Below are 25,035 nucleotides of genomic sequence, written 5' to 3' on the forward strand. Positions count from 1 at the left end.
CAATCAACAAATAATGTACAAATAAATGTTCAAGTTAGTAGCTGTAAAAATCTTTTTTCTTCTTCCCTGGATTGCCTCAAATGTGAAGGTGCAGCTTTCAGTGTTCCTTTGCTCTGGATGTTTTAGGCCTAACTTTGCTCTGAAGCCAGATTACCCAAGCTCCCAGCACAACTCCATCCCCTGGTGGCTGTGTGACCTTGAGCAAGTTTATTAACCTGTGTTTCAGTTTCCTCATTTATAAAATAAGAATGAGCTAATAATAGTATTTACAGCTATCTAAACTGTTGTGAGGAATGAAGGAACTCATAAAAAGTGCTCAGCAGTTTTCACCATATAAATCTTTGATGGATTTATTCCTAGATATTTGAATTTTTTACTAAAGTTAAAATTGTTTTCTAAATGCCAGCTATTGGTATATGCAAATACAACATTTCATGTACTGGGTCTTTAGCCAGTTACCTTATAAACTCTCTCATTAATTTTAATAGGTTATCTATAGATTCTTTTTCAACTGTCTATGTGTCGAGTCCTGTCACTTGTGAGAAATGACTCCTGCTTGTTTTCTGAGTCTCCAAACCTCCTCTTTGCTCACTGTCCTGCCCGGGGCATCCACTACAGTGCTGAGTTACAGTGTGAAAGTCAGCCTTCTTTTCTTGTTCAATATGTCATCATTATGCATTATGTTTGCTGTAAGATCCCCCCCCCCTTTTTGGGGGGTAGATAATCTTTATCAAATAAAGCAATGTCCTTTCGAAAGGATATCATGTTATTATAGGAATGAAGTTAGAAACATTCTTTCCTGGTCCTGGAGCATCTGTGTCCACCCGGCTTGTACCCAACACTCCATCTTCTCTGCTCTAAGTGTTGTTCGTCCTCACTTTGCACGACTTGTACGTGCTAAGTCGTGTCCATAACTAAGTGTTTCAATTGTGTCCAACTCTTTGCCACCCCATGGCCCAGGCCCATGGGATTCTCCAGACCTTGGAGTATTGCCATGCCTTCCTCTCCTCCCAACCCAGGGCTTGAACCCATGTCCCTTATGTCTCCTGAGTTGGCAGGTGGGTTCTTTACCACTAGTACCACCTGGGAAGCCCAGTCTGCTTAAGAGTATTGATGGATGTAGACTCTTATCAATTATCTTTAGGCAGCTATTGATCATGTGACCTTTCTTATTACAATGGGTCATGACTAGTGATTTCCAAATGTTAAAACCATCTGTGAATCTCTGCAATAAACCCAACTCAGTCATGATGTTTCTTTCTTTTTATAAACTGCTGCATTGTTGGATAATACTCTGAGATTTTTGCTTCCTTGAACATTTTTGGAAATTAGCCTGTGACTTTCCTCTCTTGTACTGTTCTTCTCAAGTTCTGGTTTCAAGATTATGCTAGTTTTACAAAATGAGTCCAAGTATTCTATATTTTTCTGTTTCTTGGAATACTTTACATATTACTGAAATAACCTCCTTAAATGAGGTAGAACTTACCAGTGAAGGTTTCTAGGTCTATCATTTTGGGGAAGGTGTTTGATCACCAATGCAATTTTTCCAACGGCGTGAGACTAGTCAGGTTTGCTATGTCTTCCTAAGTCTCTCTTGGTAAGTTGTATTCCTGTGGGAGTTGTTTGAGTTTTCAAATTTTTGGCAAAGTTTGCAAAATCTTTATCTTCATATAGCCTATACCAGAATCTGCAGTGACATCAACTCTTTCCTTCTTGAGATGGGTGATTCCTGCCTTATTTTTTTTTAGTGATGAATCATGCCACAAACTGGTTAATTTTATTAGTTTTGTTAAAACCAAAATTTCTGGCTTTCTTAATTATATCTATTTGTGTTTTTCAGTCACTAAGTCATGTCCAACTCTGTGACTCCACAGACTGCAGCATACCAGCTGTCCTTCACCATGTCCCAGAGTTTGCTCAAACTCTTGTCCATTGAGTCGGTGATGCCATCCAACCATCTCACCCTCTGTCGTCCCCTTCTCCTCCTGCCCTCAATCTTTCCCAGCATCAAGGTCTTTTCCAGTGAGCTGGCTCTTTGTATCAGGTGGCCAAAGTATTGGAGCTTCAGTTTCAGCATCAGTCCTTCCAGTGAATATTTAGGAACTGATTTCCTTTAGGATGGACTGGTTGGCTTTCCTTGCAGTCCAAGGGACCCTCAAGAGTCTTCTCCAACACCACAGTATGAAAGCATCAATTGTTTGGCGCTCAGCCTTCTTGATGGTCCACCTGTCATATCCGTATGTGACTACTGGAAAAACCATAGCCTTGACTATACATACCTTCGTCAGCAAAATCACATCTCTGCTTTTTAGTATGCTGTCTAGGGAAGGCCCTTTATATATTTATGTGTATGCTATTTCAGTAATTTCTACTCTTTTTTAAGATTAATTTAATTGGAGGATAATTGCTTCACAATATTGTGATGGTTTTTGCCATACATCAACATGAATCAGCCATGGGTGCACCTGTTATCTCCCCAGATTTCTCTTGCCTTTACATCTCCTTAACCTTTGGGGGGATTTCCTCTATTGTCCTCTTTGTAAATTCTCACCCTTACCTTTTTTTGTACTCACTTAGGCCTACCCATTTTTAAGTATTAATTTAGCTTAATCCTACAAGTTTTGATACGTGGTACTTACAGTTCAGTTCAAAATATTTATTATGAATTCTTAATTGACACACAGATTATTCAGGAGAATAATTCTTTTCTAATATATAAGAATTTTTCATTTTTTGTTATTTGCTTCTAGCTTAAATCTAAAGTAGGGCCAGAAAACATACTCTACATAATTCTAATAATTTTAAGTTTGTTTAAACTTGCTCTTGGGCTTAGTATAAGGTCAATTTTTGTAACTGTTTTATGTATATTTGAAAAGGAATATTCTGTAGTCCTGTGGTGCAACATTCTAGCTATTCACCAGTCAACTCAATTTTGTGAAATGGTTTGCTCAAATCTTCCATATCCTTCCTGCTTTGTCCAACCAATTTCTAAAAAGAAAAATTATGCTAAAACTTCCCAAATAAGATTGTAAATTTGAATGTTTACCCTTTTAGCTCTTTAAATGTTGAGGCTCGTCAAGGAGGTTAAGAATGACTCAAAACCCACAACACTGTCAGCAGGAAAGAAGACCCTGCCCGAAACGAGTGAGACAAACACCAGCAAAAATAAGATGGTGTATTCAAATCTCAATATATCAACAATAATATTACACAGAAGTGGATTAAGGGCTCCAACTAAAGAATAAAATTTGCCAAGCTGGATTAAAAGACAAAATCCAACAGGAGGCTGTTTACAGAAGCCACATCTAAAACACAAGGACACAAGAGAGTGGAGAGCAAGCCTGGTCCGCCCGCCTGACGAGCTCCTTCCAGAGAGTGGCGACATCGTGGGGTGTCTCAGACAGGGGACTAAGGCCCCCCCTTCTACTGGACCCTTGGGGGGTCGTCTGGAGGCTGTGGGCGCCTGCCCTGATCCGCCCAGGCAGGACCTTCCCACTTTGCTGCCTCACGGTGGCCTCGGCTGACAGGCGGCGGTCGGGACACGGGGGACCCGCATGTGCGTGAGCGCCTGGGGAGGGGAGGTTCTCTGCCCCCCACCTCCTGACCCCGGGAATTCCTGAGTTCACAACAGTCTGTGGTTTCTCCTACCAAAGTGACCACACTTCCTCACCAAGTAGATGGAGACAGACACAGGACCAAACTCCTAGACTGCCAATGGGTTTGTCACCAAATCAGTGGTTCTAGAAGGCTTTTCAATTCATGACTTGGGAGGGGTGTTGTCCGCGTGGCAGTGGACCTGGAGGATGAACACTGCTGCGGCTCACGGAACCTCTCACTGTTCACTTCATGGCTGACTTTCCACATTCTTAAAAAAGGACCTGAACTTCCCACAGCGTCCAGCCGGACTGGGAGCCCCCTGGCCTGGGCGGCATCAGGGCGCACACTGTCCTAACTCAGCCAGAGGAAGCCCCTCGCCCCATCTGAGTCTGTGTGCTCCTCCGCACCTGCGGCGCAGGGCGATGCAAAGACTGGTATTTGCAAAGCCCACAAAACCAGCCTTAAAATGTCACACGGGCCTGTCAGGCAGGCCACCCCACCACCACCACCACCACTCCTACAGAGGGTGAGCAGAGGGCCGGACAAGCCCTCCTCCTTTCAGCTCAAGCCCCTGGTCCACAGCGCCGATTCCATCAGATCCTTCCGATGGCTCTGAAACGGCCCAGCATCACTCCCTACACAGCCTGGAGGCAGCTGGATTCGTCTTTCTAGGCGGAAGGCCTAGACCTCTAATGTTCTTTATTCTTCCTCAAGTTATCGCTAGCTGTGAAGGCTGTGTGTTTAAACAATCTACTTACATGATCTCATACACCTAGCTTCTGAGACGGTCATCGAGGGACTTACTCCAGTCCTGGAAACATTCTAACACCCCCTTTTGATGGTCTGTTCACCCGGCCACTGGCTCTCCCGCTGTCGGCATCAGTGCCTGCTCCTTCCACAGGGACCATGAGCAGCACAGGCCAGGCCCTGCTTGTGTCCCCAAAGATCCGATTTTAGGGGCACGCTGGGCAAACCAGCCAATGGGTTCCCCCCTCGAGCACTCACTGCAGCTACAGCCCCCCTGGGTCCCAAGCCAGCTCGGGCCTTGGTGCTGTGCCTGGTTCCCTAACAGCACAGCTGGGCAGGGCCTTCCCAGAGCGCATGGACCGCGTCCCGAGGATTCCTCAGATCAGGTAAGGGCTTGGTGGGCAAAGATCGGGGGAAAAAGATCAGAAACGCAGTGACGACAGGCAGGTCACTCCTGATCCCCCAAGGGAGGGGTGGGGCCCAGGGCAGCCTGGTGGCCCCAGGAAAGCGGGCCTAGTGACCCTGGTCATACTGCCTCCTCCCACCAGGACCAAGGTGAGCTCGCTCCCTCATGTGAGTCGGAGGTTGGATCGTGCACCCCCGTCCCCAGATTCACACACTGGAACCCTAACAACCCCAGGACCACGAACGAGACCTGAGTTAGAGATGAGGTCTTTACGGAAGCGATCGTGTTAGAGGGAGGGCCTGCGGATGGTGTCCTTAGACAAAAGGGACACTGAGGGGCATGAGCAAAGGGGGAGCACCCTGGGAACGCGAGGACAGTCAGCGACCGGCCCTGCAGAGGGGCCTAGGGCAGACTCAGGAGGAACCAACTCTGCCGACACCTGCGCCTTGGACCTCTGGCCTCTGAACCGGGAGGATGTAAATGTGCGTTGTTGGAGGCTCCTGGGCTCCACAGCGGACTGTCACTACGGGCCCAGGAGGCCAACTCACACGCCACTCTCTCCCTGGAAGTTGGTGGAATTCTTCCCCCAACTTCGGGGAGGCTGCTGGATTCTCTGGAGGAGGCAGGAAGGCAGGAGCCAGCTTGTCCCCAGTGCCGATGACAGCCATACAGCCACACTCTGGTGCGGCCCCTCTGAGCGCCCTTCTTCCCCTTGGCAAGCACCCTCAGTAATTCAGAATGCACAGAGGTACCTCCAGCCTCAGCCAGGGGGCAGAGATCTGTCCCAAAGGGAAGCTAAGCCCCCGTGGACCAGGAAGACAGGCACCACGCTCCACAGCGCTGAGGCCAGGATGGCAGGTGCTGAGACGAGGTGCTCTTGTGGCCCCTCTGCAGCGGCTCAGGGCACCCCGGGCACACGTGGTGTTCCCACACATGGCACACACACACACGTGGGTGCACACTGCCCCCCTGCCCGTGTTGGCAGTTCTGGTGGCAAGGGCGGGAGGGGGAAGCAACATTTAAATTAACCTGAGTCAAGAAAGCCAGAGGCATGGTTGGGGAACGCAAGCCCCCCAAACGGTGGCCTCCCTGAGCAATGGTCACCCTGGAGTCAGGGGGCCCCCTTCACGGCCCCAGCGTGGGGAAGGTTCTGCTGGAGTGGGGCGAAGTGGCCGGAGGCGGGGCACCCTCTGCGGGGCTGAGTCCACGAAGGTGGCAGTTAGAGGGTCCCAACCCTGGGTCCCTGTGCTCCCCACTCCACCGTTCACTCTCGAGGGCTCTCTGGAGCCCCACCAGCAGGCCACTTGGATCTTTGGGCCACTTTGGGGTCCTGGGTGGGGCAGCCACTGCACCCCGTGGTTCTGCCTCTGCAGTGCCCACCGAAACAGCCACCTGGGGGGGCGGGGCAGCCAGCAGTGAATGGGGAGGGGGGCTCTGGCTGGCCTCGGGGTGCCCGAGGGGGTGACGTACAGTCTGCACAGCGGGGCCGCTGCAGGCTGAGGAGTGAGGCTGCTGGGGAGGGCTGGAGCCGGGCCCCGGGGGCTCCGCTGTGGGGGTGTCCGGAGGCACCTGACGGAGCCTCCCACTGGACAGGCCTGGCGACGGGTCCCCGGCCCTGCAGCCTTCGGCCGGGCCCCCCCGCAGGATCTTCGGTCTCGGCCTGGGGGGGCCCTTGTGCCTCCAGTAGGGCGGGTGTCTGTGGGCAGGGCCGCTGGCCGAGCGAGGGCCCCGGGGGAGGCCCTTGGGCCCCAGGCCCCGCGGGCGGCGCCCGAGTCGATCCACCTGGGTCCTCATGGCAGCCACCTCCTGAGCCAGGCCGGCCAGGGCCCCGGCCAGCCAGTCCAGCTTCTCCGAGAGGGCGGTGCCCAGGCTACGGAGCTCCTGCCGCAGGGAGGTCCCACAGAGGCACGGTGGCTGCGGGGAGGTGCCAGGCAAGGCCCCAGGGACGGCGGCTGTGGGGTCTGGCTGGGGCACACCCCCAGGAGGGGGCCCGCCGTCGGTGCCGGCTGAAACCAGAGCGGGGGGCGGTGAGTGTGATCGGCTGTCAGGACATTCCCTCCCCCGAGTCCCTCCAGCTGGCGTGTCTGTCACCCTGCCCACTAAGCGAAGGAAGGTCCTGGGCGACGTGGAAGGCTGCCTCCCAAATTCACAGGCGAGACAGATCACAGGCCGGGTCTCCACGGAAACCAAGCTGGCTTAGGACAGAGACCGCCCCACCTCCTAGGAAAAGGACTGGTGGGGCCCTACCGCTGCCCCAGAGCAGCTAATTCTGCTCTGGAGGGTCAGCAGGCAGGGCCTCGAGAAGCCGCCAGGAGGCAAGGCCACGGGCAGTGTCTAGAGAGGCCCAGATGTTTCCAGCTGGGGGACAAAGGGGGCTGCATCAGCACCTAGTGCTATTTGTTCTTCAGTCGCTCAGTCGTGTCCAACTCTCTGCGACCCCATGGATGGCAGCACGCCAGGCTTCCCTGTCCTTCACCATCTCCTGAGTTGCTCAAACTCACATCCATTGAGTCAGTGATGCCGTCCAACCATCTCATCCTCTGTCGTCCCCTTCTCCTGATTTCAATCATTCCTAGTATCCAGGTCTTAGTCATAAGCAAATCACAGGGGTCCCTACCCCCTCCTGACCTTTACCCTCCCTAATCAAATTATAGACATAGGACTTTAAGACTTAACTTACTTTAAAAAAAAAAAAAGTCACCTACCCCTTCACCCAAAGCTCTCTTGGACCTGGTCTTCACCTGAGGCCAGCCTCATAAGGAAGCCCCATACCACCTGGAGCCGCAGGACAGACCTGGTCTCCAGCCATGTCTGAGTCCCCAGACCAGCTCCGGCCTGCATCTCCCAGGACCCCCGGGACTTCAAACAGCAAAAGTGGAGACTGGAGCCCAAGGACGCAAATGCTGCCCGGCCACGTTCTTCAGGAAGGATCTCGGCTAAAGGTCAGCAACAGTGCTGCTGTCCTGGCTGTCCTTCTGACCAAGGCGGGGCAGCGGGTCCACGGGCCCCGGGCCAGCTCAGCACTCCTGATAAACAGCCGTACCTCCAGGCAGGACAGGCCCACGACACACCGGAGCCCCCACCACAGGCTTCAAGCGTGAGGATCGGGGTGCACAGCCCAGAGAGGACCAGGCACCGAGCCCCACCCACCCGCTTCTGCTGTGGTCTGGAAGAGCTTCCCGGGGTCAGTGATACAGAAGGCATCTCTGGGGACTTTCCCACCTGGTCACTCACTACTGACCCTCATTTTCCCTACCTGGTCTCTAAAGTCCCCTCAAACCCCAAACTTTGATTCTGGATGCATCTATTCAGTGTTTGTTTTGCCCTTAAGAACCGTCTGCGTACTTTCATAAAATAGCCAGCTATTCCTGTAGGAAAACCCTGAAATGAAATAAGCCAGCTAAAGTGGATTCAATGTGAGGTTCTCCCAACTTATGACCCAAATGAGCCTGGAAGGCTGTTCAGAGAAAGCCTATCCCAGGCATGACCCGGGGGTTCTTGCTGGCCCACCCTGCCAGAAGGAGCTGAGCAGTGGGGAAGGAGGGAGGGGTGACCGTGCAGACACTGAGCCCCAACCGCAACCCCCACCCCGTGCCTGCGGGGCTCCCATACTTGAGGGGCCAGGGGAGCCCCAGCTCACCTGTCACACCTCGTCTTCCATCCCCAGGCCCGAAGCCCCTGGATTCTTCACCGGCGGTCGGCTTCCAGGACTGGAGCCTGTGGGCTGACCCAGGAGGCTGGCAGGGCCCAGGCCCCGGCTTTCTCCCCAGCTGAGTGGCAGGGCAGGGATGCACAGCGGACCGTGCGGGAAGAGCACTGAGCATCTCCGGTGTGGACACGCATGGCTCCGCCACGGCCACACTGACAGGGGGTCCTTGGACACGGCCTAAAACAAAACAAAACTTTCAACTTTCAAACACTGGTGAAATGAGGTGCAAGAGGGTTACACTGGGCTCGCCAGGAAGCCCATCTCTGCTTGAATGGCTGGCTGGGGCCCGCAGGCTGAGTGAAGGTGGGCATTTTTTCCAGAATCCTCTGCAGTTCCAGCACGATGCCTCTGGCTCCCCCAGGAGGCTGGAGAGAGCAGGTGGAGAGGGCCATGCCCGCAGGTCCAGCCCCTGGTAAAGCTCCTCCAGGGACGTGCTGCGGGCCCTGGGGGTCCATGCCCAGCCCACTCTGCTGTCTCCTGTCAGGCCCACAGGCAGGGAGGAATGTGGGGACCAGCCAGGGCCTGTTTGGAGGCCAAGGACTGGGTGGAGTCACTGGCCTGAGTGCAGGGGGGCCCCTCTTCCTGGACCTGGCAACCCACCCACCCCTACCTCCTCCAACGCTGCTCAGGGGGCCGGGTGGTCCCAGGGTCTCCAAGCACACCTCTCTCCAGGGCGAGTGGGACCTGCCTCCCAGCTTCTCTTCTGCTTTTCCTGCTGGGAATGATTACTGGCTCAGGACTGGACTGAGAAGCAAGGAGGTGTTGATACATATATATATATATGCAAGCATACATGCTAAATCGCTTCAGTCATGTCCGACTCTTTGCGACCCTATGGACTGTAGCCCACCAGGTTCCTCTTTTCATGGGATTCTCCAGGCAAGAACCCGCTTCTCCAGGAGTGGGTTGCCATTTCCTTCTCCTCTTACATATACCAAGTTTACTGGGCTTTCCTGGTGGCTCAGACAGTAAAGAATCCACCTGCAATGCACAACATTCGAGTTTGATCCCTGGGTCGGGAAGATCCCCTGGAGGAGGACATGGCAACCCACTCCAGCATCCTTGCCTGGAGAATCCCATGAACAGAGGAGCCTGGTGGGCTACAGTCCATGGGGTTGCAAAGAGACATGACTGAGCGATGGACACTTTGACTTTCCAAGTTGATTACCAGGCCTTTAAACACACTTGTTTGACACCCCTGGGGCCCCAGGGGCCTCAACATCTCCACCTTCTTTTCTCGGACACGGCTCATCCTACGGGGAACTCAGGCGTGACAAAGGCAGAGAGCCTTCCGGCAAGAGTCAGGCCAAGTGATGAGTGGGACTGTCCCTGCACCCGTGGCCCTCCTGGGGGACACAAACCCCCGCTCCTCTGGAGACCCCGGGCTCACCTGCAGTGAGGTCACAGCGGTGCCCGGGCTCGCGTCTCCTCAAGCCTTCCCCAGGGCTGCAGCCAGCATGGGGGCCGCCATGGTGTGGGGACGGGGGGCCAAGGCCCTTGCCGCTGGGAAGGTGGTCCCTCTCTGGCACAAATAGAGCCGGGGTCAGGGTGGCGCCACACGCTGGGGCCGGGCTCCCGGTCCCCCCTCCCCCCAGCGAGCTCACCCTGCAGGAGGGGCTGCCAGAGCTCGGGCTCCGGCCTCGGGTCTTCTCCTTCTGAGCTGCTGATGCTCGAGCTGGAGCTGGAGCAGGGGCTGGGGCCCAGGCCGGCCAGGCAGGCAAAGCGCAAGGGCCCCCCGGGCAAGATCCCTTTCAGAGAGTTCTCCAGGCAGTGGAGCGGGGAAGGCTTGGTGGCTGGCCCTGGGCAAACGGCAATCGAAGAGCCCTCTGTCCGGAACCCGAGGACAGGCCAGAGGGCCTTGGCCTCCGTGGGCCAGCACGAGGAGCTGGTTCCCCTCCAGCTCAGCCCCACACAAGCTCTGGGGGAGCCTGAACAGCATCCCGTGGCCACGGGAAGCGGAGGGAAGCAAAGCCAGATGCTGGTCTGGCCCCCAGCCACTCTGGAAAGGCCGTGGCGGAAACTTCCAGAAGCCTCAAGACCCTGGAGGCCACTAACAGTCTGGTCCAGGCCAGGCTCTGGGGCTCATAAGCCAGGCGGCCCTTTCTACTTGTGTTCATTCAGGACCGGCAGCCTGCGGAGAGGCTCAGTTAAGTCCACCAGCTCTTGCCTGGTGGGAGTATGACAAATACCTGCACTTTCTCAATTAGGTCAGGCCTGACCCGCCCACTTCAGCAAATCTAGGAAAGGATTCCACTGTAAATTCAACTGAACTGCAGCAGCAGGAGGAGGAGACCCCCCACCCCCTCGCCCCCACCCACCTCCATCCCCAGGCAACTAGTATTAAGGAAACCACCAGTCCTTCACCCAGAGAAACCCAGTCTCTGGATGAGAGCAGTGCTTTCCCCACTTGCTTTCAGCACACTTCAGAGCGCTCCAGCCAGCAGGCTTTCAGAGACGCACACACACACCCTGCAGCCAGCAGTCCAGGAATGGCTGAGACAGTAAAGGAGTGGAGGAACAGAAGGGGAAGGGGGAGGACTATTCTCTCATCAAAGATTTTACGCGGAGGGGAGGAGACACACCAGAGAGTCCCTGGGCAAGAGTCCTGCTCACCGTCTTGAAGCCACCTCCACTGTCCCGGCCTGGCCGCCCTGAGCTCTCTGGGGCCTTGTGGGGAACAGGCGGACAGGGTCCCAGAGGCCAGGGCCTGAGGGCTGGCAAGTCGGAGGCTCCTGGCGGGCACGTCACCCCCACGCTGTCCCAGGTGCGCTGGTTCACAGGCCTCGCCCCTCAGTCCTGTTTCAATGAGAAGCCAAGAGGCCCATCAGCCTGGGAGCCCTGAGGTAGCATTCAGGCCAGGGAAGCACTGTTCAGAAGACAACTTCAGTCAACTGTTGGATGAAGCTACCGAAGTGGGACACGCGCCCCGCGGATGTTCCCAGGGCCATCCTCACCCTCCAGGATCTTGTCATTCCTGGACCCAGCTACCCAGCCTCCCGGGAGCCCCCACAGCTCAGCGCCGTGCCGGAGACCAAGGCCAGGATACACACTCCCTGCTGCCAAGGCCCCGGCTCAGGGCTGGACTCGTAGCAGCACCTGGGGGCTGGGTGTCCAGGCCCGGCTCGCCCCTCCACCCAGGACAGCAGCGCTATTGGCCTTGTGGCCTCCCACGAGCCTCTGGCCAGGCCACTTCCAGAGGGTCGTCTCATCTTAGACCGGGATGTGGGCCCACCCACATTACCTTCTGTGCCTGCCACCCAGTTCCTGGGCTCTGCTCGCCGTGGCCCTCCGTCTCCGGCCGAGGAGCAGGGCCAGGCCGGCTGCGGCCGGGGTGCAGGTATCTCTCTGAGACAGTTCTCCAGGCCCTGGAGCGGGGAGCTCCCCATGGGGCTTCCTGTGAAAACCCAACACTCGTGGTCCTGGCCGGCCAGAGCTCAGTCCTGCGAACCCCAGGAGCCTTGCCTGTACCCCGGGTCCACTGCAGCTGGAGCCCAGGGCCTGTCACGCTTGCTCAGGGCACCCAGATGGAGACCTGGCCTCAGACCCGTGTCAGCTCTGTCTCTGGGTGGCCCTGGGAGAGGCCTCCTCATCTTCACTGCCTACAGAGAGAAGCCAGTCAGCAGGCCAGCGGGCCACTGATGGGGGAGATGGGCCCCAAGGCTGGAATGTCGTCAGCTATTCACTATTCCCGTGACTAGTCAAAGAGGGAAAAGGGTATAGATGCAGCAAGTGAAGAAGGAGAATGTGAATGCATTTCAACTCAAGGATAAAAACACACTGCAGAAATCTTATTTCGAGTGACAGCACTGGAGAAGCTATAGCCACTACATGAACTGAAATTCTAGATAAAGGAAAGGCCCCTTCCTTCCACATCTCAGTCAAGCTCTTTCCTGAAAAGCATCTTTGCTGATGCGGGTGTCAGGCAGAGAGTGGGAGAAGAGAGAAGCTGCCAGAGCTCTGGGCATCGTGCGGCTGGGACCTCAGTGTCTCGAGAAGAGCCCTGCACATGGCTTCCCCACGGACGCTGCGGGGTTCTGGGGCGGCACAGGGACAGCTAGGGGGCCAGGCTGGACGCGTCCACAAGGCGATGTGAAGTCACCTGTTTGGGTGACTCAGAAAACCGGGTCTGCCAATAGAGGACGCTAAAGAAGGAACCAGAGACAGAGCAGCTGCAGGAAGAGGGGAGGGGCCCGCGCAGCGCCAAAGGGATGCGTGGCGGTAGGCAGGGCCGCCCCCCGCCCTTCTCCAGGACCCACTCCCAGTCTCAGGCCAGCCAGCTCACCTTTTCCTGGCCGATGCCCCTGGCTGCGCTCAAGGGTCTGGAAATCCAGGTCCCCGTCAGAGCTGCTGGACGACGAGAAGCTGCTGGGGGTGCCTTGGGAGCCCAGGGGCAGGGCCGGACTGTCTCTTGTGCAGCCCTGCAGGCCCAGAGCCGGCAGAGGCCCCACGACCACCTCTGTGGGCAAACGGCACGGCTGGCATCGAGGGGAAACCGCGGGCCAAGAGGTCCCCTGGGCGCTGGGCTGCGGACGGGCGCCCAGCCCTGCCCCAACACCTCTCCCGTGCGATCTCCCTTGAGGTTAGGGTGCTCACGGCCCTGATTAAAAGCCAGTAGCTCATTAACCCACATAAACCCAACTGCTGGCCTCGGGGGCCTAGAGGGTCAGGGAAGCTCTCAGAGGTGGCAGGAGGCAGAGTTTAACTGGCTTCCATCAAACGCAGGGGCTGTTGGGGGGCAGGCATGAGACGGGGCTGGGAGACAGGGGCATGTGCACCCCACCTTTGGCCCGGGATGAGGAGGGGCGACCTGATGGCGTCCTCGGCACTCCCCCCCACTGACCCCGTTCCGTGCATAAGGACAAATGCCACCCCGAGCCCACGGCGCGGGCTACCTTTGCTGTGTGGTCCGCGGCGCGGCAGCTCGGGCCTCTGAGACCCGGGGTCTCCTGGCTGGGGGCTCCGGGACCAAAAGCTGGCCGGTGGCTGGGGAGGTAACGACCCACTCAGGGGAATGCCCCTCAGACAGGCCTCCAGGGCTTCCAGGGGTGAGCTCGAGGCGCTGCCGGCTGGGACGGGGAGATGGCCCGTCACCATCTCTGGCCCGTCATCCCCCGCCCCGGCCCAGCCCCAGCTGACTGCCCGGCCTGCCTGCCTTCCACAGGGGTGGCGAGTCCCGCACCAGGCGTGGGGTCTGCCAGGCAGGACACCCTTCCCTCTGTGCCAGTTCCCATCGGCTCTCTGCTCCCCAGTCTGGGGGAGCGAGGCCAGCTGTACCCAGGCCCAGGGGCAGGTGGAGAGAGAGCCGTATGCAATGGGCAGCTTCCCAACACTTGGGGATTCTCTGCAAAACCGAGGTCCTTCTAATGGAAGGCTCCCTGGGCAAGGGCCTTGGTTAAAGAGCAAGGAGATTAAGGGACAGGATTAACCACTTGGGACCCTGAAGAAGGAAATGGCAACCCACTCCAGTATTCTTGCCTGGAAAACCCCATGGACAGAGGAGCCTGGCGGGCTACAGTCCATGGTGTCGCAAGAGTCGGACACGACTTAGCGACTAAACTACCACCACCACAACCGCTTGGGAAGGAAGGCCAGGCTGATACCTCTGCCCACCCATGAGACAGCCAGGTGCCCCTTCCCTGTGGGCTGGCAGAACCTTCGTGGGGGCCTGAGAGCCCCACCTGGGAGGACGTGAGCAGACAAGCCCAGGCCTCACCTTGAGCTGCAGAGCCCCAGCTGGGCACCCGCACCTGGGCGGGGGCGGTGTCTCTGATATTCCTGGGGCTGCTGGTGGCAGAGGGGCCGTGGGGCCGCTTGCTGAGCTGACAGGATGTGGGCTCCGGGGGCCCCTGGGGCCAGCTGTCCTCCACCTTCACTGCAGAGAGCACGCTGCCAGCTCCCGGCCCAGGCCCCGGAGGAGGGGTCTGGAGAGGTCGGAGTCCTGTGGGAAGCCCGTCATGAGGTCTCTATAGGGTTAGGATGGGGTTTCCACGGCCCCCAGCTTCCACAGCCATCTCAGCTCCAAGACAGTCACTGCCCAACCACCAGCAGATGGACCAAATCCCACCTCCACGTCTAGAGGTTTCTACCAAGGGGTGATGCCAAGCCAGCCCACCCCAGGAGCACCAAGTCAAGGTCCTGCTTCTGAGGCCAGCAGGCCCGCCTCCAAACGACTCTATCAAGAGTTCTGGAATACCAATGACCCACGGTGAACCCAAACGATCACAAGAACCTCCACATTGGAAAGAGCCCCAGAATGGGCACTACCCGGAGCTCTGCCTTCTGCTTTTTGTCTCTCCCTCCCAGCCATTCCCGCCTTCCTTCTGGAACCCTCAGCTCCTACTCTAAGAGCCAACCTGGAACGTCTGCACATTGATGCACCTCCCACATGCCCAGCTCCTTCTATAGCATGAGCCCCAACGTCTGGCCACTCCGCCGACACGCTGACGTGTGGGCCCAAGTGTCTAGTAGTGGAAGGTCTGCTTGGAGCAGAGAAAGGAAACAAGTGATGCCCAGGGGCCTCCCTGCCCAGCCGGCGGCCTTTACCTCCAGAATTCCTTTTCCAGGCCCCTGGGTCCTCCCGCAGCTGTGGGTCGCTGGCTCCTGAGGGGCTGGGATGCCTGTCCCGAGCCTCGGGGATCTCCTTCAGACAGTTCAGCAGGCCCTGGAGGGGACAATCACCCGACGTTGCCTCTGTCTTCACTACAGGAAAAAAGGAACACGCGACCCCTTGAATCCGGTGACCGCAGTCTCGGTGACAACAACCGAAAGAGGGATCAGTCAAAGGTCCAAGGCCGGAAACCCGGGGATGTGGGTCTTCTTGCAACTCACTCAGCCTTGCGCGGGGCCACTGTCTTAGCGCTTGGTTTAAAAATGCCTGGCCACACCTCCCAGAGCTGGCTGGGTAAAAGGAAGATGAGGTTCTGCTCTGAGAACGAATGAAGGAAGTGGGTGGCCTGGCTCACTACTTGGAGACAGTTCTCTTGGCCTTGAACAGAACTTAATTTGAGGAGGCCCAAGCGTTTTACAAACACACACACATTATTAGTGCACCTAAGCCTCAGGACAGTCCTCTAAGGTGAGAACACTTACCCCTTTCACAGACGGGAAACTGAGGCTCGAAGCCTCAAGGAGCTTTTCACAGTCTGCCTGGCTACCAGGCTTCAGAGTTCAGGGCTGGGGCTCCAGCCCCCACCATATCACCCCCATCCCAAAGCCCATCCCAAGCATCCCGCTTAGTGTCAACAAGAAGTGCCCCTCAGCCTCTTATTCTCAGATGTCCCACCTTAGGATGAATCAAGAACCCATAAGAATCCAGGGCAAAATCTATTTCTGAGTTTTCTTCTACAAGCTGATGATGCTGACCATGCTATTCCCCTATCACAGCCATCTGGCTCCAGAAATGTGACACCAGAGATACTGGAGCAGCCAAGCTGGCAAGTATCCTTAGGGAAGGCGTCATATTTACAGAGAAGTATCTACAGAGAGCAACTGGAGCTCTCCACGGGCTCAGAAACCTTGGCCTAAGGAGACAGGTCCGCAGGACTCACCGGCCCAGGGCGGGCCCCTAGGCCCCAGCTCTGCCCTGGTCAGCTGAGAGGCACCCAGGCTGGGGATGGACGATGGTGGCGAGCTCCGTGGTCCCTCGGGGCCCTGGGGCCCAGGCTCAAGGATCTCCTTCAGGCAGTTGATGAGGCCTTGCAAGGGGCTGTGCCCAGGAGAGATGCCCGCAGCTCCTGCAAGGCCAGCCTCGATCAGGTTTCCCACCCGTGACCACAGGGATGCCGTCTGCTGGGTAGGGCCGTCAGGAGGCCCAGGTGGGGGCCACACAATGCCTCCCCACCTGCCCCCCATCCTTAGCCCCACCCTCAGGAGAGCCGGCCCCTCACCTGCCCCCGGGGTCCCTCTCTCCAGATTCCTGCAGCTCTTGCTACTGCCCTGGCTGTAGGTGGTGGGGCTGGGCTTCCGGCCAGGGGCTCCTGGGCTCCCCTCCTCCACGGGCCTCGGCTTGTCGGCAGTTTCTGTTGCAGGAGAGACAGGCAGGCCTTTCCAGCCCTGGCTCCACACCCTGAGAAATCACTCCCCCCCCACACACAGAGGACGGGCCTCCCCAGCTTCTAACTGCTCCCCGAGGGACAGCTGAGTCCTGGGAACTTGGTGGCTCTGCCAGCTACAATCGGCTTGTTCCCAGAGTCCATCCCAAGGGTGGCAGAGTCCTTCCCCATTTCCTTCCAGTGTGAATGTAAACACAAGACTGCTCGCTGCGGGACCCTCCCGTGAGGGCAGCCTCTGATTGCCTCAGCAAGTCAGGCCCCAGCCTTGCACTCAACAATTCTCAAAGCTGGACACCTGGGACCCCAGAGGAAAGGTGCCAGCTGACACCTGAAACTACAGGCTAAATGCGGCATGCTTTTCTTTTTTTTGGTGGCCACCCGGCATGTGGAATCTTAGTTCCCTGACCAGGGATTGAACCCACGCCCCCTCCATTGGAAGGGCGGAGTCTTAACCACTGGACCACCAAGGTTAAGTCCCTAAACAGGGTATTATTTTTTAGCACTGGCTACTTTATGCCGTATTAATTTAAAATAGTTTAGATAAAAATAGATATTTAGACAAATGTAAAATCTTCAAGCATTTTAAAAAATAAACTGAGACCCAGAGAAATTCCAAAGGCCAGCCTTGTCTTCCCCTGCTGTTAGGGCTGCCCCGATGAGAGGTCTGAGAGTCAGGTCCACAGGCGCGTTGCCCACAGCACTCCGCGAGTGAGGCTGAGCATCCTGAATCCTCGCTGGTCCCCAGACAGAGGCCAGCACCAGGCCTGCTCCACACACCGTCCCCTGCCCCACTGAGGAGCTGGACCCAGTTATAGAGGAATCTGAGTCCTGGAAAAGAATCAAGATGGTGTGGGCCCCCTGCACTGGGTCCTACTCACTGATGGGGCAGGGGCTCCCCAGCCCCCCAGCTCCAGGGGTGCTGCTGGATGAGCTGCCGCTGGGCGTGGTGGCCAGGCCAAGCCGGCCCACGGGTGTATCTGGAAGGCAGCGGAGCAGGTCTTGAAGAGGGCAGGTGTCCTCCGTCACAGCTGCGGGGGGCGGGGAAACACTGGAATTCAGCCTGGCAGGAGGTACAGTGCCCCAACACTGGCCCTTCCTTGCCACGTTCCACCAACAATGACCATTATGTCAATAACCTCTGCCTTGTCATCCCTGGGCTCTGAGATGTAGATGCAGGTTGTGGCCTTGTTCTGATAAGATCTTCCCCAGCTGACCATCAGCTGAGTGGACGCAAAGAAACCCTGCAGGCTGGAGCTGGGGGAGACAGACTCCTGGGGAGGCGGGAATGCCTTGCAAACTTGGGGGAGGAAGAAGTCTGGTGAGATGGGGAGAGTACAGGCTGCGGGGGACCCGGCCACTGGACACTCATCTACAGAAGAGGGACGGCCTCACCTGCCACATAGGGCAGGACGCGACGGGGGCCCCAAGGACGTGGATGAAGCCGTGGCGAAACCGCTAGAAAAAGTTAGAGGCCGCAGTCTCTCCCCTGTCCGTGTCCTTTCAGGCCACCGGCCTGCCACCCGGCCATTCACGTTAACAGGTTAACTCCACCCAGGGGCCGGGCTGGCAGCTTGAACTCGTCTGTGGGATGCAGCGGGGCCTGCCGTAGGACTCACCCTCGGGGCTCACAGCCGCCCCATCCAGGCTGGCTCCCCCACTACTCTCAGGGCTGCCTTCCCTGAACAGGAACTCGGGGATCTCCTGCACGAGCTGCACCAGGGCGCTGAGGTGCAGGCTGTGCTGGGGGGCTCCTCCTGCCAAGAGACCACAGTGAACCCCCACCCCCCAACATCAGTCAGCACGCGCTGCATCTCATGTAATCTTCCCACCACGGGAAGGGCTGCAAAGGAGACACCGATGTCCGCAGAGAGGACCTGGGTTCAGGGCAGGTGCCCCGCGTGTGGGCATGGCAGGACCAAGATGCTGGGGGCTGCGGGTAACAGAGTTCCTCTCTGCTCTGTTCCTCTGTCCCTGCTGGGCCATGGAGGGGACGCCAAGGAGGGCTGCCTCCCCATCTCCACCACCATCCAGACTCCTGCCTCTCCTGCCAACCCCTGGACCACATCCACCCGCCCGAGCTCTCTGGACCTTCAAGGGCTGCAACTGGCTCTGCTTGGGTGGCGGGGGGAGGGGGCCTGAGAGGCGAAGACTCTCTCAGGGTGAGCCCAGGCTTCTGAGTGCTTCACACAATGAGCAACAGTATACCAGGCTCCTGGTCCAGAGGGGTCGGGGGTGAAAGGTCAGGGAAGGGTGGGTGTGGTGAGGTGGGGAGTGCTGAGGTCATGGTGTCCTGTAGGGAATGAAGCCAGGGGCCAAGGACCACACGGTAGGAGGGACATAAGTGAGTCCACCGGGGCCCAGGCAACCCATGGGGATCAGGACCCCCGAGGGGCTCTCATCTGCACAGATTACTCACCCAGGGGGCCTCCTCCCTGGGTTGGCTCCTGCCCGTCTCCAGCACGGCTCCGGGCCCCCACCGCTCCTCCAGGCTCTGAGGGAGATAGGAAGGCCGAGAGGGGGAGCGGCTCCGCCGTCCCTGGGAAAGAAAAGAGGGCCCATCCCTGGGAGTGGAAGCTGGCCTCTGCCCTTCTACATCATCACACCAGAGGCCAAGGCACCCAGACATCCAGGCACCTGTGTACATGCGTGTATGTGTGACCACCCAAACCCCATGTACATGAGTGTACATGTGTTTCCGTGTGACTACCCAAACCCCATGTACATGCATGTACACATCTATCCATGTGACCTCCCAAACCCCATGTACGTGTGTACATGTCTATCCGTGTGACCTCCCACACCCCATGTATGTGTGTACACGTCTACCCATGTGACTACCCAAACTCCATGTACATGTGTACATGTGACCCCTCATACCCTGTGTACATGTGTACACACATGCCTGTGTGACCACCCAAACCCCATGAACACACATGTATGTCTATCCATGTGACCACCCAAACCCCATGTACACGTGTATACGTGACCACCCAATCCCTGTGTGCATGTGTACACATGAGTATGTTCGTGTGACCATCCCAAACCCTTGTCATGTGTGTACACATGTGTGTCTGTGACCACCCAGACCCCAGGGACCGTCAGAACCTCCAAGACCAGTGCCGTTGTGCCAGTTGTTTGGCACCCCCACCAAATCACACCCAGACCCTTGGTACCATCCACAGAAACAGTGGCATGGAAGGCCCGAGAGGTGCCCCCCAGCTCAGCACCAGGCTCTTGGATGCCACCTCACTGTGTGAACAAAGACTAAGGCCCCACGAGCCGCCCGAGGTCCCGGGCGACCCTGGGCCCTCGAGGTGCTGCGCCATCACCCTCCCACCCGACGCCGGGCCCCGCCCGCTCCTCACCCAGGGAGGCCAGTGTGTCGTAGTTCTCCCGCATCACGTCCAGGTAGAGCGCCCTCTGGCCCTCCCCCAGCAGCCGCCACTCGTCCTCGGAGAACCGCACGGCCAGGTCCTGGAAGGCGATCGACACCTGTGGGCACAACCTCAGGGCAGTTGGCTCATTCCCTCCCAGCAAGGCTGCCCCGGGAGTCGTCCTCGGCGTGCTGACCCAGCCCACAGCCCGCGTCCCCTGGTGGGCACGGCGGGGCGGCAGGGTCGGGCAGCGAGAGCACGGGGTGAGCACCTGACACATGGGAACGGGCAAAGGGGCAACGGGACAAGAGACGTGTCCCCAAAAAGGTATGCTGATGTCTTCACCCTGGTACCCGAGAATGTGGCCTTATTCAACACTAAGGTCACTGTCAACTGTGTCCCCAAAAGGTACACTGATGTCTTCACCCTGATACCCAAGAATGTAGCCTTATTCAACACTAGGGTCGCTGTCAACAGTGTCCCCAGAAAGGTATGCTAATGTCTTCACCCCAGTACCCGAGAATGTGGCCTTATTCAAAACTAGGGTCACTGTCAACTGTGTCCTGAAAAAGGTACGCTGATGTCTTTACCCCAGTACCCGAGAATGTGGCCTTATTCAAAACTAGGGTCGTTGTAGATGTAATTAGTTAAGCTAAGGTCATAATGGAATAATGTAGGTCTTTAATCGAATATCTGGAGAAGGAAATGGCAACCCACTCCAGTACTCTTGCCTGGAAAATTCCATGGACAGAGGAGCCTGGTAGGCTACAGTCCATATGGTCACAGAGAGTCGGACACGACTGAGAGGCTTCACTTTCACTTTCTTCCACTTTAATCCAGTATGACTTGTGTCCTTATAAGAAGAGGAGCAGAGACAGACGCACAGGGAGGAAAAGTCCACGTGACCAGGGAGGCAGGAGTGATGGGGCCACAAGCCAAGGAATGCCCAGGGCCACCAGGGGCTGGAAGAGGAAGGCAGGGTCCTCTCCTAGAGTCTTCAGAGGGGCATGGGCTCGCCAACAGTTTGATTTGGGACTTCTCCCCTTTGCACTGTGAGAGATTAAATTTGTTGTTTAAGTCCCCATCCCCGCTTTGTGAAAGTACCTTCATGGCAATCCAGGGAAGCTAATACAGAGAGTCCCATGCCCTGCAGCTCAGGTCCAAGAAAAGGTTGACTCCAGGATGGGAACTCCAGCCAGCCCAGAATTCACCGTGTTATAACAAGTTTTTTAAGATGGTGATGGAGGAGACAGGATGGCTCTTGAGTACAAATAAATGATAAATAAGTACAAATAAATGTGTGTGTATGTGTTAGTCACTCAGTTGTGTCCAACTCTTTATGACTCCATGAACTGAAGCCTACCAGGCTCCTCTGGCCATGGAATTCTCCAGGCAAGAATACTGGAGTGGGTTGTCACTTCCTTCTCCAGGGGATCTTCCTAATACCTGAATATTCACTGGAAGGACTGAAGTTGAAGCTCCAATACTTTGGCCACCTGATGTAAAGAGTTACTCATTAGAAAAGACCCTGATGCTGGGAAAGATTTAGGGCAGGAGGACGGAGGATGAAAAGGTTGGATGGCATCACTGACTCATTGGACATGAGTTTGAGTAAACTCCAGGAGATAGTGAAGGACAGGGCAGCCTAGCGTGCTGCAGTCCATGGGGTCGCAGAGTTGGACACGACTTAGCAACTGAACAACAGCTCCTGCATTGCAGGCAGATTCTTTAGCATCTGAGCCGCAGGGAAGCCACTGCTAAATAGCTGAGTCTAATAGCACGGCCTTGGCTGTAGCAGCAGGTGGGGAACCGAGCAAAGCCGAGTGGCGATTCTCTTGACCAGCTAGTTCACGTCAACAGACAGCTTCTCTATTTAGCAAACCCGATGAAAAAGAGTCTGCGTCCTTATTCTCCCATCAGAATTTACTACCTAACAACTGAAAACATAAAAGAGCTTTTAGGTTCAAATTAGGTTCACAGTTACCTTTGTCGAGGACTGAATTTCTCACCTTATCTTAGACTGACTAAATCATGATTGTGTTCAGTGCCTTCAGAACACAGAAGTTGGCATCTTCAAGCTCCCCCGATGCTTCTGACACATTCTAAGTTTAGAATCACAGGGCTGGGGAAGAGTTGCTGTCCAGTCACTGGCTGGAGACTGGGCAGAACCTGCCTGGGCTGCCAGAAATGAAAACTACTCCAGTAAATGGGACCCTCTCCTCCCCCAGGGGCGAGCTGTCCACTGTAGCACGTCTATGAACTAGAAATCACCAACAACTGAAGAATAACTTTAAGGGGTAGTGAACATTTAATGCCAACTTCTATTCTAGGCTCACATGGTGAAGAAGCTGTCTGCAATGCAGGAGCCACAGGGAGATGCGGGTTTGATCCCTGGGTGAGGAAGATCCCCCAGGGAAGGGAATGGTCACTCACTCCAGTATTCTTGCCTTGAGAATCCCATAGACAGAGGAATCTGGCAGGTTACGGTCTACAGGGTTGCAAAGAGTTGGATACCACTGAGTGACTAACTCACTTTTTTTTTTCTTTTCCATTTACAATAGGGGGCTCTTCAATTTCTACTTGAATACCTATAGCAACTGTGGGGGCTCACCACAGTCCTATGGCTGGCATTATCTGGCGTTAAGAAGTTCTGGGACACAAACAGGCATAGTGTGGAGGTTGGAGCTTGACCCCAGGAGCCAGGTGGCTGGAATCCCAATCCCTGCTTTGCTTCACATTTAGCTCTGGGCTCAGTAAACTCATCTATAAGAGGATCGTAAGAACCTCTCTCATAGGGATGTTGTGAAGAGTAAATGAACTACTGTAAGAAAAGTGCCCAGAACAAATGCTGGGATGTGGTAAGTGCTGTGATTCCTGCTCATGCAGCCAAATCTGTCTGCCTCACATCCACCGGCAGGTCACAGTCGGCCACCTCCAGGTACACACACCACTCCTGACCCCAAATGCCTCTGTGTCTCCTGGCTAAATATACCAGCTCTTTTAGACATCCGGAAGAGATGGTTTCCAGGCCACTCGCCACCTCAGCCAAAAGATAAACTCTTGTCCCACAAAGTTGGGAATGGGAACTGACTGTGGCCAGGGTAAGTGGTTCTATCGGTAGCTGCCTTCACCCAGAAAAAAGCAGAGGAGTGTGTGTGTGTGTGTGTGTGTGTGCGCGCGTGCGCACGCACATGCACAAAAAAGGTAGGGAGCGAGCAAAATGTGCAAAGCCCCAGGCCACAGACTCGGCCTGCAGAGCAAACCCACTCTCCTGGCAAGATTCAGGCTCAGTCCTGAGCCTCCAGATCAGACCCTGAGCTCTGCCGCCCCGACCTGTGGGCTCTGCTCCCACAGCCCCTGGGCACTTGGGAGTCACGTTAGACAGGAAGGCAGGAGGCGCACCCTGTTCCTCTCCATCTGACGGTGACCTACCAGCTCCCAAGGCCACGGCCAGGCACCTTCTCCATGAAGACACACAGTGTGAGGACACACCCCAGGACATCGGATCTGAACAATCAGTGATCCAATCCCTCGCTGTACGGAAAAGAAAACTGAGGTCTGAGGAGGCCTGAGCATGGGGCCCGTGGGCACATCTGAGCAGAGACGGGGGTGGTGATGGAGGGTGTCCTTCAGTTTCCTAATCGTGTGGCCAGATCTGAAGAGGAGCCTGCCCCTGCTCCCACAGCCGCCAGCCTGCCGGTTGTTGTTCAGTGCCTCAGCTGTGTCCGACTCTTTGCGACCCCACGGACTGCAGCTCTCCAGGCTTCCCTGTCCTTCGCCGTCTCCTGGAGTGTGCTCAAATTCACATCCATTGAGTCGGTGATGCCATCCAACCATCTCACCTCTGTCGCCCCTTAATCTGCCTGGCTTCTCGCTTTTTCCCAGGAGCTCGTGGGGCATTAATGCCATCAAGATCTCCGCACAGTGCTGCGCTACCTGGCCACAGACTGCCCCAGCCCCTCATCACCACCGCTCCTGGGCCCTCAAACCGTGGAATCGACAGTTACCTGAGGTTGGCCCAAGCTCATGAGCCACAATTACAGAGCTGGCTGCAGAAGACCCCCAAAAGGACATCCGGCCACTCCCCACTGGTACCATCAGGTTTCCTAGCACCTTCACCGCCCTGCACACAACTTGCACCCAACAAACTGGCCCCAGGCTTGACAGATGGGGCTGGCTCCCCCTGTAGCTCTCGAGCCTACACATCTCACCTAATGGCTAAAAACCTGGGACCCTGTTCATGCCCTCCCCCAGCCGGGATCCCAGGATCCTAACAAGAAGGAAAGTGCCCAGATTTACTCTTTCTCCTTGGGCCTCCATGCCCATCGCTCCCAGGATAATTTATAATAAAAAGCCACGCCAAGAGATGGTGACGCTTAACCCAAAGGAGTTTCCAAAAATGGAGCTGCAGCTCCAAGTCCGTGTACACAGCGGGGACGGGGAGAAGGGAAGAGGGGGCGTCCCAGATCCTGGACTTCCCTGCACCAAATCCTGTGCACCCCCACTCCCACGCACCTCGCCCGGCCAAAGTTGGCGGGTCCCAGGCTCGCCCTCCACCCTCGAGGCCCGCACAGCGCCGCTCGGGGCAGGCCCGGCCGAGGCGATCGTCTGTCCTCCCTGGCTGCCGGCGGGGTCCCGGCTCGCGCGGCGCGGTCCGGGCTCGCCTTACCTGGCCCGCCATCCCAGACCCAGTCTCCGCTCCCGACTTCCGGCACGGCGCAGCTAGCACTCGCTCGGTCAGCGATCCAGGTCGGCGCAGGAGGAAATCCGGCTCCTGGGCGCAGGCCGCAGGGGAGGGGGCAGGGCGGGTGGGCGTCCGGAGCAGCCCAGAGCACCGCAGCCCAGGAGAGGGGGACCAGCCCCCGCGGCCCTCCGGGCGCAGGCGCGAACTACATTTCCCAGAAGGCGCCGCCGAGCCGGCCTGGAAGGTGGGGGGCGAGGGGAGGGCGGGGCGAGCCTGGCGGCGCCCCCTCCCCACTGGTTCAGCCTAGACTCGGTGAAGCTTGCCAGGGGAGGGACTTGGCGCCGGGATCCGCCTTGTGGCCATCTCGCTGTACGCTTGCCGGACTAAACCCGTGCATCCACACATCCATCCATCCATGCCATCCTTTCTTGCATCCAACTTTTACTGAGCGATTCCTATCCGCCAGA

At 56.7% G+C, this 25,035-nt stretch overlaps 1 protein-coding gene across 4 annotated transcripts; it reads right to left on the bottom strand.

The window, feature by feature from the left end:
- Positions 1-3,156: 3,156 nt before the first annotated feature.
- KRBA1 (KRAB-A domain containing 1) lies at positions 3,157-25,003 on the bottom strand. Of its 4 annotated transcripts, none has more exons than XM_070458997.1 (18): positions 24,554-25,003; positions 19,876-19,984; positions 18,927-19,046; positions 18,127-18,264; positions 17,389-17,538; positions 16,346-16,477; positions 16,007-16,192; positions 15,003-15,158; positions 14,173-14,397; positions 13,352-13,525; positions 12,742-12,915; positions 11,701-11,853; positions 11,073-11,255; positions 10,064-10,258; positions 9,850-9,981; positions 9,070-9,174; positions 8,391-8,636; positions 3,157-6,756 (listed from the first exon to the last, which is right to left on the bottom strand). In XM_070458997.1, exons 1-18 carry the CDS (start codon positions 24,563-24,565, stop codon positions 5,876-5,878), a joined length of 3,471 nt encoding a protein of 1,156 aa, XP_070315098.1. In that variant the 5' UTR covers positions 24,566-25,003; the 3' UTR covers positions 3,157-5,875. The 4 variants fall into 4 exon arrangements, with proteins under 4 accessions (XP_070315098.1, XP_070315064.1, XP_070315028.1 ...); XM_070458963.1 differs by having other exon boundaries at positions 9,070-9,171; positions 19,876-20,002; XM_070458927.1 differs by having other exon boundaries at positions 19,876-20,002.
- Between the last annotated feature and the right edge of the window lie 32 nt (positions 25,004-25,035).

This window comes from Odocoileus virginianus, chromosome 1 (genome assembly GCF_023699985.2).
Source record: "Odocoileus virginianus isolate 20LAN1187 ecotype Illinois chromosome 1, Ovbor_1.2, whole genome shotgun sequence".
Taxonomy (NCBI): Eukaryota; Metazoa; Chordata; class Mammalia; order Artiodactyla; family Cervidae; genus Odocoileus; species Odocoileus virginianus.

Coding starts and splice junctions, on each gene's coding strand:
- KRBA1 (XM_070458927.1), bottom strand. Junction 13,526..14,172: donor CTGGGGCTCTGCAGCTCAAG/GTGAGGCCTGGG, acceptor TCCCCGTCCCAG/CCGGCAGCGCCTCGAGCTCA. Junction 11,854..12,741: donor GGGGCATCGGCCAGGAAAAG/GTGAGCTGGCTG, acceptor GGGTTTTCACAG/GAAGCCCCATGGGGAGCTCC.